The 12,009-nt window shown below is 50.2% G+C and overlaps 1 protein-coding gene across 1 annotated transcript in view; it reads left to right on the top strand.

The window, feature by feature from the left end:
• Positions 1-401: 401 nt before the first annotated feature.
• The window catches only part of NFASC (neurofascin), a 16,494-nt gene continuing 4,886 nt past the window's right edge, over positions 402-12,009 (top strand). The window contains exons 1-5 of the mRNA XM_009709890.1: positions 402-440; positions 2,746-2,862; positions 4,856-5,011; positions 9,847-9,978; positions 10,550-10,619. Of these exons, the coding sequence (XP_009708192.1) occupies positions 2,781-2,862; positions 4,856-5,011; positions 9,847-9,978; positions 10,550-10,619 (440 nt within the window). The 5' untranslated portion in view covers positions 402-440; positions 2,746-2,780. The remainder of the gene's footprint in view (positions 441-2,745; positions 2,863-4,855; positions 5,012-9,846; positions 9,979-10,549; positions 10,620-12,009) is intronic.

Below are 12,009 nucleotides of genomic sequence, written 5' to 3'. Positions count from 1 at the left end.
GCCCCTCGGCTGGGCGTGTGGCCGTCCCCGCACGTGGACGGGGATGGGGAAAGGGGTTCAGCCTCGTGTTTCCCGGTGCTGTTTGCTGCCTCCCTCCCCAGTCCCCCCACCTCTGTGCTGTGCTGCTCCGCTTTCTCTCGTGTGCCTGCGCGCCCAGCCGTCGGGGATGGCGAGTGCGAGCCCCCCGGAGACATCACCTCGTCTAAAAACCCAGTGTTTCCCTCTCCCAGCTGCAACTGGGTCGCCTCCAACTACAATCGGTCTAACCAGTACTACAACCACCCCAACTACCGCCACCACCGACACAACTACCACAACTAGCGACACAACTACCACAACTACCACCACCACTACCACCACCACTACAGCCGCCACCACCGCCGCAAGCACCACAGCAGCTACAGAGCGGGCTCCGGCAGCCACCACAAAGCAGGAGTTGGGTACTGCGCTTTCCTTTTCCTCTAACCCCTCTAACCCTACTGGGACCTTCCCCGCATCTCGCTCAGATTGATAATGGGCACAAGCAAAATTTAAGACATCCCACGCTCTGGCAACGGTTTTGTGAGGAGCCGGAGGTGGCAGAGGCTCAGGAACGGAGGTGCACAAGTGGCTCCCAGCAATTTGGGGGTCTCTGTGCCACCCTCCTGGTCTCAGTCTCAGGGATAACACAGCCCTTCCCAGGGCGTCGCGATGCTGAATTAGCATCAGTGTTTGTTTGGGAAGGAGGTGGAAGACCCTACAAAAGCTCTCAAAAATAGTAACTTGTATCTTATTGCCGTTAAAAAGGGGTTCTGTTACTATTATAGAAGATGTCACTTCAAATTTAGCACATCAGCTGTTAGCTAAGAGACCTGTCATCATTTATACAAGTCTTTTGGTTCATGCTACTGCTCTTTGCGATGTAAGGTAGCCGTAGCCCGCAGGAGAGCTGGGGAAGTGTTTAAGTTAGTTACAACACGCAGGTCTGTGCCAGGTATTTACCAGGTGAAGATAAACTTCTCATGCAATCAGCTAGAATGGGACAGTCAGACTGTGTTTTGGTGGGGGCGTATTCTCTACTATGTGTGTTTTACGGGTAGATACAGGGAGATGTAGCTCACTGAGCCTTGGTTTTAAAACACTGCTATAACAGTATCTACAGTTAATAAATAATTACGGCTAGTTGTATTCAGGTTATTCAAAAATCAATCAAGCTAGTAGCAAAAGGGAACGCAATCAAAAGAATTCAGATGCATAGCTGGATAGGATGTACTCAAAAATTCAAGTGCAAAAGCTGCAGAAACCTTTGTTAACTCTTCATAAAGAGGGAAAGGAGATAGTAGTAAAAATGAATGTCAAAGTTGACACCCATTTAACTCAAGGAATTTGATTAAAGCAGTTCAGACCCCTTTCTTTATATTCTTGCATAAGATTAGTTCAGGGTGGTTAAAAAAAAAAAAGAAAACCACCAAAACCATATGCTGGCAGGACCTGCCTCCACCTGCTACTCCGCAGTAAAACAGATTTGCGAATCGGCAGCGCATCTCCTGCTCTGCCCCGATTTGTTTATTAAAAGAGGCAGACCTGACGGAAGAAAGGTGAATTTGTGTTCCAGGTCGTGGCAGCACCCACCAGCCCCGCCAGGGCAGCCTGACGCTCTGCACAGCTGCTAACCGCACGTCCAGGGAAAGCACGCAGGGAGCCCCATTGCCAAAACCAAAATCAGCTTCAAAACTGGTGCGAGAAACACAGGCGCAGCTTCATCACTCTACGTCAGGTCTTAGCAATGAGGCCAGATTGCTACCACCACACAGTCACTTCCAAGTGACTACGTGGGAAAACGCTGCTAATTGAAAACCGGCGATGAAATGGCGATGCACACGCTGCCGGAGAGGAGGGAGAGGGGACGGGAGGAAAAGAGGAGCGGCAAAAGGAATGGCACGTGTGTCCCCAAGCTCCCCGGGGACAGGAGGGAAGAGGCTGAGCCCTAATGTGGGCAGACAGGGCAAACGTGTGGCAGCACAGGTTGGCTTCGTCGGGGGGGGTTCTAGGTCACGGCCCCAGCCCCGCAGCATCAGGTCCTTGCAGTTCCCTAAAAGTCGCAGAGCTGGCCTCGTCCCCGGGGACCGCAGTTAATAATCTGTATTTTGTCATGCCAAAACGTGAGCTGCACCCTGAAGTAAATAACAACAAAACCAAGGCGTAACTTATCTGACGTCACTTAAACACACCCTAACTAGTGCATTAGCTCTACTTCACTAGGAATGAAGTTCATCCGCTCTCCAAAGCAACGTCGACAATCCTTAACTTCAAAATCAGAAACGAGTGACTTCATTGCCCCACTGGCTGTCTCTAGACCCAGTAACATGACAATATTCTCGCCCAGTCTTTCCTCCTCGGTTGTGGCGGTGAGTCCGTGTGCGCTCAGGCACACGTCTCCCGTGTCCGTTTGGGCACGAGTTTAGTCAGGAGATTTCCCTGCTGACCGAACTCCTCAGGGATGTGCCACAGAAGCCTTCGGACTCCAAAGCTAAGCTGGACTTAAACACCAGTAGGCAAATGAGCTTCTGCTACCAAACTTCCCCCAAAAATTTAAAGTGAAGGATCTTGAAAAGAACAAATACGTCCTCAGGCATGCTTGTAGGTTAAGATCAAAGCATTAACTCCAGGAATGATTTTGTAAGGTTTTACCAACACCAGATGCTAGATGAGGTCTCATTCATGTATCATCTAAAATACTAACTCCTGTTCTAACCTGTCCACCAGCCACCAATGGATCGTCCATATGGGACATAAGAGCTATGGCTAATAGTAACTGGGCAAACATCACCTGGAGCCACAATTACTCTGCAGGAACTGACTTTGTGGTTAAGTATATCACCAGTAAGCATCAGATCGCGTGGGGACTCTACAGGGTGGTGATGCCATTAGAGATCCTGCCAGCTCCCACGGGTGCAACCTATTACTTTTAATTACCATGTGTGGAATGATGATCTATGGCCACGGGGAGGATGGGAGAGGAGGAGGCAGGTCACGGTCATGGCTCTTTAGAGTGCACCAGAGCTAATCCTGGTGATTCACAAGTGACTCCCCCTCCTCGCACCGACTGCCACGAGGTGTTTATGAAACGGAGATGAGCAAGGCTGTTCATTTGTGAACTGTTCGTTGAGCTGGGCTGTATGTGGTCACAACGTAAAGAGCCTTAAATGCAGACAGATATATATGACAGGGGACAAAACTTTTAAGGGAAAACAAATGAAATTACATAAATTGGAGAGCAGTTTTAAAGGCCTTTGACGTTGGGCTTCTTGAACCTGGAGTTGGCAGAATCATCTATGATCCCGATCCTCCTGTCGTATCGGATATCGTTGTCTCTTAAATTGTAAGGCTACATACTTAGTCTGGAAAGTCAAAGCCAGTGTCTCTGGTTTTAGTACTTATTTAGAAAGATGTTTACTTGTTGTTGGTTGGTTGTGGGTTTTTGGTTTTTTTTATAGATAGGCAGTGATGACTACTGCTTATCTCTGACTTTATTTCCCAGCCATTTCAGCCCTCACATCATCTGGTACGCCACTCTTAAATCCGTATTTAAAATAAATCAACGAGGAGCAATCATTGACAGCAAACCACTTTTGGCCATTCACAACATCGCTTAAGAGATAACTTTTTGATTTCTCCTTGAAACAATTCCTAATGCGCAGCCAGTGCCTGGTCTGGCTCCGCAGCCTGCAGGGCTTCGGGAGGCAGCACGGGCTGGGCTACCCTCAGCCTTTCCCTTTTTAACTGGTTTCCATAATTCAGGATACGCATCAGCTTTCCAAGCCCTAAACGCCAAGTATCCCAGCTCCCAAAGTACCGGCCGCCAGCCCTGGTTTTTCCCCATTCCCGGGAAGCACAAAGCGCCGGCGATGCCCTTCCAGAGCCCACGTGCCGAGTCTGTGCTCGGGACGGGCTGCGGGAGCAGCAGCAATGCCTTGGGATACCCTGGTTACCAGGATCTGGCTGTGAGAGAGGGTGGAAATCTTGGAGACTTCAGCCCTTCCCCAACAGCCACGGCTCTCCTCCCTTTCTCGTGGCGTTTGAAGCAAGCAGCACGCTTTTGGCCTCAAAGCCACGTTTCTGCTCCCCTGCAGCACTGCTGAACGGGGAGGTGCACACCTCCAGAACCACAAATCAAAGCCCCACTGCAGGCTTTCTTAGAATCCAATGTTTTAATGCTCAGCATTAAGCTCGTCAGCAAACAATTCCCGGCACAGTGCAAAGAACAGGTCATCCTTGGATAAAGCCTGGGAGCAACCAGCCCATGAGCATCCCTCCTTGGGCTGAAGGGCTAAACTCCTCTCGCCCCCAAAAGCGGCAATCTGCCAGCTGGGACAAGCACTCTCACGGCATGTTTAATGCAACGTCCTGCTCGTTCAAAGCCTCCTTAACCTGCCAGTAAAGCTGGTGCACAGGTACCGCTCCCAAAAGCAGAACTAGCTCCTTTATTGAGTCCTGTAGCACCTTCATCCAGCTGAGCAGGACCAGGCAAATTTCAGATCTTTTGCAGTAAATATCCAAATATCCAGACCTGAGGCTGGGCAGATAAAGGATCTATCAGGTCTTAAAAGTAGGGAGAGATCTGAATAGCTACCAGTGTTTGCTCCAGCGTGGCACGCAGGGATGCAGCAAAACCCACACCATATTCCTGCATCACCGATTTCCCTCTGTTCTCAGTGAGTAATAATGACGAAGCCGTTAATAGCTCCTTGACCATCAAGCTGTATTATTTCTGCTCAGCAGCTAGGGACAGCATAATGCATTGCCTGCAGTGTCAACACGGTAATCTCTCCGAGCCTCCTGCGGCTGGGTTTGATGTGCGGTTTCTGTTTCTCAGGTAACAAGACAGAGAAATCTATCCCTGTTAAAGCTCAGACCCCCTCCTCTGTGCAGCTGGCGAATCTGACGCCGGGAATGATGTACAAGCTGTGGGTGTTCCCCATATGGTCTAGCCCCAGCGAACACTCGTACATAACCTTTACCACCAGCTCAGGTGAGACGGGCTTCAGCCCCACCGCGGGGTGCGTTTCCGAGGCATGTCACATCCATCACCACCGACGTCATTCGCGTGGTGGCGGGAGGTGGTTTGACCATGACTGCATGGAACAACCCTCATCCAACCCCCCCGGTAGCCCCCCCCGCCCCATCTCTGCCCTTATTAAAGAGCTACCCCCAACATCGCCGGGAGGTTGCTCCACATTGGACGGAGGAGGAGGAGAGCCCCAGGAGGGGATGGGGACCCCTTTGAAGGAAAGGGTCTTTCAGGAGGGTGGAGAACGTGCTCATGTTGTCATGCGGCTCTGCTTGAAGCCCCGCCACCGTGTGTTTGCACTTCTACCTGCGCGTCGCTACTCGGTGGTGGTTGCTTTGGCCCCGGAGAGCGTCCACGCGTCTGGCCCCGCGTTATGGCAGAGGGGCAGGCGGGGGGAGACTGGTGATGGGATGCAGGAGAGGGGCAGGACCGGGATGGGGAACGCGGTGTTTGCAGAAGACCTCGGTCAGAGTCACATGTGGCGCACGCCTAGGGCTCTCCGTCCATCCGCCAGGTACGCTTCCTCTGGCAACTTCCCATTTAATTGCACAAGCAATTTTCCAGGCTTAGCACCCGAGTGATTTTTACAGCTTTCTAATTATGGGCTTCCTATACTGCGCACCGAATGCCAGCGAAATACCCTTATTGACTTCCACAGGCATTGAAACGGGCTTTACGCGTTTATAAAACCTCACCATTCACACTCGATGAGGTTCGGTAAATCAAAACAGCCATAACTTCCTTCGTATTCACCTGGGGGTTTTGCCGTAGGAATCTGTGCACAACGCCTGTCAAAGCACGGGTCTAAACACTTAGCTGAAAAAACAAGAAGCAAGCAACACTGGAGCAACCCATACTGACAGATGTAGTAGGTAGAGGCTGTGATTTTCACAGAACTAAAATTATTTTGCTCAGATCCAGCCGTGTAATGGAAAGCTCAAGCACTTACCGGTCTCTTTGCCAAGAAGCGCAAAAGGAGAACGTAATTCACAGCGAGGGAGTGCTGCAGCGGGCGGTGGGGCACAGCACCTCTCCCCACACCCCCTTGCACATCTTATTTGGTGTCCAAAAATTTGGAAAGCCGTAACGCCTCTGAGTAATTCTCTGATGTGCTAAGATGACACACAGACAGATGGCAACCGCTGGTATTTCTGCACGTCTAATGCTGCCCGACACCGAGAAATAACCAGCGAGTGCTGCCCTCGGTTCTGTCCTGCCTCTGCCCCGCACCGAGGTCTGATGTGCCTCCTCAAACTGCTCCATCGCCCAGTGATGTGGTCGAATCCACAGCACAGCAGCCCCTGGAACACGCTTGGCTTTGCAGAAAGCCGTGTTTTCAAAAAGGTTTTATTTTCACCGGGGTTTTTCCCCCATCGCTCCGCTGCCGTACATGCCGCACGGTGCGGCTGCCTTGCCTTGGGAGTTTTCACAGCTTTGCTTTGGCAGGACTCGGCTCGCAGACATGCAAACGGTCTGTAGGTTTCAAGTCCCTGGGCATTGCAGAGGCTGATTCTGACCCCAGACGATAAGAGCTGATTTTTCAGGCTCTCTCCAGAACAGCTCCAGCTGCAATGTTGCCTCCCCAATTTCGTTTCTGCTTCTGGACCCCCCTCTGACTCAGAAATCACCACCAGCTCGACAGCCCCCATCCATACCATGCAACGTGTCCTTCTGCATAACTATTTCCCAGTGCGGACCCGTCTCTCTTCTTTTCTCGCCCGCTTTTCACCCGCTTTGGGATCTGGGGGGAGAGGGGGCAGCCCCCTGCCCAACGGACAGCAAGGGGCAGGGAATCATTAGCAAGAGGGGGGAAAAAAGGCAATATCCTTGGCTGATTGATGCTGGCAGTCTCGGCATATCTATTTTCTGTAATTGAGGGTGTTCCCACTGATATTGTCATTGAGACTAAAGGATGGGGCCACCTTTGCTCCTGTGACAGAGGCCGATGGGTGACCTGAGCCCCGTGACCGTGGGACGCACAGAGCTATCGCCGTCCCTGCATGCAGAAATGCCGCAGATCCATTTCTTTGCTGGCTGGATACTGCTGACACGAGCGTTCGGCCCCCGCTGACAATCATATGCCATCAGGAATGCTTTGGACAAAAAAAGCACTGTTTAGTTTTTTGTGGGTTTGGGTTTTTTAATGTTTTGCAAATAGCTATTCTAAAGGTTTGCTCAGTTTGAGGGGAGATAAATAAGAAGTAGTCCACCCGCACTGTGCCTGCCGGACACTGCCCTCCGACTTTGCTTCTGATTAACGGACAGCTCGGTAACCCAACAGAGTTCCTTCCAGTAGTAAAGGGCACTTTGAAACTCCAAACATAGCTTGATACAAAAAGGTCTTCTAAATTTAAAAAAAAAAAAAAAAATCCCCAGCCTGTACAAACACTGGGAAGAGGATCACGCAAGGCTGGAGCTAGTGAGATTTTGCAGACTTAATGGTCTGCTTTACAAAGACAAATTTTTCCGATCTGCTGTTGGTGGAACACAGTCAGCTTTGCTATTGGCATATAAACTATGACTGTTAGGTAACTTGTTTTCTGCCACAAGATTATAATTAATTTAAAAAAAGAGTCACCGCAGTTGCATTTCAAATCAATACCTGTTCGATTACGCAGCTGCTTTCCACTATTTCCCCTTGACGTTGGCCTTACATTAAAGCAAATCAAAACATCCTCTCTGACAGCCATGTACTTAATCTTCTCTTTCTCAATGCTGCAATGACAGTCACTCGTTTACTCTAAATACAAGATTGCTGTGACTATAATTTTGTTGTCATGTGTTGCTTTTTTGGGAAGGATGGCAATTACACCCCTACCTTGGCGATAGGCAGTGCCACGATCCTACTGCAAGATCCCCCGGTGACTCCACACTCAAAATCCTCCCTCCCTGTAAAACTCGGCCCCAGTTCCCGCAGTGGCACAAACCCACCTCTCAGCCTGCTCCGGCATTTCGTACTTTGAAGACCCTCTTATTGCTTCCCTTAGCCTTGGTTTCTGCAGAAATCCCATCCCATCAGGACTGCTAATTCAACCTTTTTCCGTATCAAAGCTCTCCAGTAAAGCTTTCTCCCCCTTTCCTCCCCAAGCACTCAGCTAATTGAATCCGGTTCTCAGCTCCGCTCTGTTACAATCTCCTTCGCTCCATTATAAAAAGTGCCTCTTTGAGGACTACGTAGCTCAGGTTGTACTAAAGGTAAATACTAAATGTGGCAGCATTAGAGGGAAAAGCAGCACAAGGGAGCCAAGGCACGGTTGGGCAGCTGCTTCCACCCGGCTTCCCCAGGAGCTCGGTGCCGCTCACAAACACAGAGCGTTCAGACGGTCCGACATCATTTATTTAGCAAACGGTACTCTCTCTTGTCATTCTCCTCTTCTATCTGAATTTCCTTCTCACGGCTTGGCTGCAATCACCTACTGACGTGGCTTAGATTTCATCCTAAGGAAAGCACATCTTCTCTTGGGTTCAATTTTGATGGCATCAGTATGCACTTACAGCCCTGAAATGGTGTGGGTTAGGAAAGTTTACCGATTCAACTCATTTTTAAAGTTGTTGTCTCTCTTACAAGAGCCTTTCATTCAGAATACATTAACGGAGGGCTATCTTTTATGCTTTCTTTGTAAGCACCATCTTGTTTTTTGTCACATGGGCACCACAAAAGGATGCTGGCTGCACCGTCCTGCCCATTTCAGGCAAATCCCTGCTAAATCCCAACTGAATCCCATCCAGCTCAGATCTCCCATGCTCCTGCCAGGAATACCTATCTCCGTTTGCACTGCAGTCTGGTTAAATTTAGCCCCCCTGCTGCGCTGAAGGTTATTTTCTCCTCTGCTCTGTCTTGCTGAATACAAAGTGCATGTCAATGAGAGCCAGAAAATGGCAGCTTGTTGCTATTTATAGGACACAGATTTGTCTGTCTGACCGTGTATGGGAGCTGCAAACAAGAACTCAGAGTACGTGAGGGAGGACACACCAGAGTGTTGTTCGGGGAACAAGACACCTCCTTGCTTGGTATTAATCAGGTTAATACTCAGTAGCCTCGTGAGGGTGCTGGAAGCAGTGGTATAAAGACCTTGCCCCAGGAGAAAACACTTTCCAGCGCTATCAGACCATCTCTCAACTATCTGGGACCTAGCTGTCATTCCTGCATCCCCACTCCTGCATCGGCCAAGTCTTCGTGGGCTTCCACAAGTCCCCTCTCAGCCCTAGAGATGCCCTGTGGCCACCCAAAGGCAGCAGGACCCCGGCGGCGGTGGCAGCAGAGCCAGTGCCCATCGGGCAAGGCTGTCCCACGGGATTCAGGTTTCTCCCAGCCCCAGGCTGCTAACGAGCCCTTCAGGGCTCAGCAACCCTCTGGATCCAGTGGGGCGGCTCAGCCTCACTGGACACCGGGGACTGGATCCGCTTGGGCACGTTTCTTTCAGACCTTCTCGCTTCCAGGGCAGTTTTCAGACAGAGTAAAGGAAAGATCAAACCCAGCTTCTTTTGCCATTATTTGCAATGCGCCTTTCTCACTGGTCTGTGCTAGGTTTTACTTTATGTTGTGACCTTTCGCTGTTTGTAGCTCCTGCTAAAAGTTGAGTTGATCTACCATCACAAAAGCAAAACAACAAAAAAAGCCACAGGTCCCTGTGCTACAGTCTCAGATAATCTGGTCAATACAGATATAGACACACAAATGCAGCGCTAAAGATAGTTTCTAAACCGGTGGACTGTGTCTTACTATTCATCTGTTTCCCTCTGTGGTTCTGGTCTGTCCCTTATAGCTTTTTTTTTTCTTTCCATTTTCCTCCCAGCTTATACCAAGAACCACGTGGACATCGCAACGCAGGGCTGGTTCATCGGGCTGATGTGTGCCATAGCTCTCCTGGTCCTTATTCTGTTGATCGTCTGCTTCATTAAGAGGAGCAGAGGCGGGAAATACCCAGGTAAGAGCGTTGCATGGCAATCACTCCTGCTCATGGTTTAAACATCTCCAGGCTTCTGGGGGCTAATCAAATTGTATTGCTCTCAGAGAGATGCTTGTGACTACAAGGGCTTTTCTTTCTCCGTAGTGGGAACGCCATTATTAGCGGGAAGCATTTCAGTTAATTAAAGGTCAGGGGAGGGCTCTGTGCTGTGCAGGCATCAGGCTGCGGAGCTGGATACTCCTGCTATGCCCGACCCAACCTCTGCTCTGCAAATTTGCTTGTCCTCACCTAGAAAAAGATCTTTTCAGGCAACAAATCTCATTAAATTTTTGCAAAGCAAAGATAAGACTTAAGATTAATACATCGTCCCTCGCTATCTGGAGTGCCCTGTGCCCTGGTGCTGTCACAGCAGCACCCTTTGCAAGCCCTCCCAGGTGCGGGATTTTTACTGAGTCAATGAAAAGCGGTACTTCACCCTACGGGGCTTTCACAAAGACAGCCCCAATGCCAGCTGCTGTTACTGTCTCGTAAAGCTTTTATCTTCTGTACTGCTTTTTAACGTGAACGTCGGGGATGTGCTTGTTTACAGTACGAGACAATAAAGATGAGCATCTAAATCCCGAAGACAAGAACGTAGAAGACGGGTCGTTCGACTACAGGTACACTTCCACCGGCATGTGTACCCACGCGACCACGTCTCCCCATCAGCCCCACTCCCAGCCATCACAGACCTCACCGCGCTACCCCTCCACATAACCGCAGCACCGCGGTGCCACACAGCCTCTTAAATTATTTCTCCCACCTTCCTCCTCCTGCCTCCTTCCCTCTGCAAGTCCTCTACCAAAGGAAACATTGCCTGCCTAAAACCCTGGAAGAGTAACCAGGCTGCGAGGATGCTGCGAAGGTCTCCTCCTTTCCCTGCCTCGGCCGGGGAGGATCAGTCCCAGCAGAGAGCTGGGATGCTGGCATCAGCTACCCGGGGCACAGCTCTCACCAGGTCCAGACCAACCTTAATGACACTCCTAACACATACCCCAAAAAAACCCCCAAACTTAAACCCCGAAGCAGCCTGAGGATATTTCAGGTATATCACCCTGTAGCTCAGCCTCTCTCCTACCCATAAGAGCATCCAGGGGAGAAATGCCCCAAGTTATGTTTGGATCAGCCCTGAAAGCAGGCAAGAGTACCGATTTGGGGCTCTGCCTGCCTTCCAGTTGAGGCTTTTGGGCAAGGTCCCCAGGCAGACCCTCCAGAAACACCCTGGGAGGGCTGCAGCACAGCCCAGCAGCGGTTCTCTGAAAACCGCTCGCATTTCCCCCCACCTCTGCTCAGCTGCTTTCACACCAAATGGCATCCTTTGGAGAGCAGCAGCGCCCAGTTCTACCCCAGGAAAACTCTCGGGGTATTTCGGAAAGGGGCAAGCGCTCTCCCAAGCCTGCTCAGGTGCAATGCAGCATTCCCAGCTCTGCTGCTGTGCGTCTTGCCCCCAAGGAGCAGGAGCGGGTAACGATGTCAGGTCTCATTGGATTGCCCACACTTGAGAGATGACAGGGATGTATTACAGCACATCCAGCTTGCCCTTTGAGCACCTACAGTGGGCTTTGCTTTTCTTTAAAGAATTAAAATGAACCTTTCCATCAGAACTGGATCCAAAGCCCAATTAGGCTAGCAGGAATTTTTCTCCTGACTTCAAAACAGGGGTTAGTTAAACCCCATGTCATTACCGATCCTCCTAGCATTTCAAATTGAGGTGGCAAAGACAGGAAGAATTTATTTATGATTCAGTGAGGGATGTAACAAGACACACGTGTTCCACCAAAGACTTTAGAGGAAGCAAAATGAATATATCTGCCTGCACACAATAGATAAATGGAAGCAGAACAACTGCAGCCCTCAGTGCGATCACATTTATATGGTTAGTAGCACGGTAACTCTATTTCAGTAGCGACTCTTTTTCTCCAAAGGATGTCGTAAGCCCAAAGCTCCCCGGTTTTCTGATAGCACCATACAGAATACAAACACAGCCCAGCAGGAACCAGAATAAGCGGC

The sequence above is a fragment of the Cariama cristata genome, unplaced genomic scaffold (assembly GCF_000690535.1).
Source record: "Cariama cristata isolate BGI_N322 unplaced genomic scaffold, ASM69053v1 scaffold16381, whole genome shotgun sequence".
NCBI lineage: Eukaryota > Metazoa > Chordata > Aves > Cariamiformes > Cariamidae > Cariama > Cariama cristata.
This window is presented reverse-complemented; position numbering and strand designations above follow the sequence as displayed.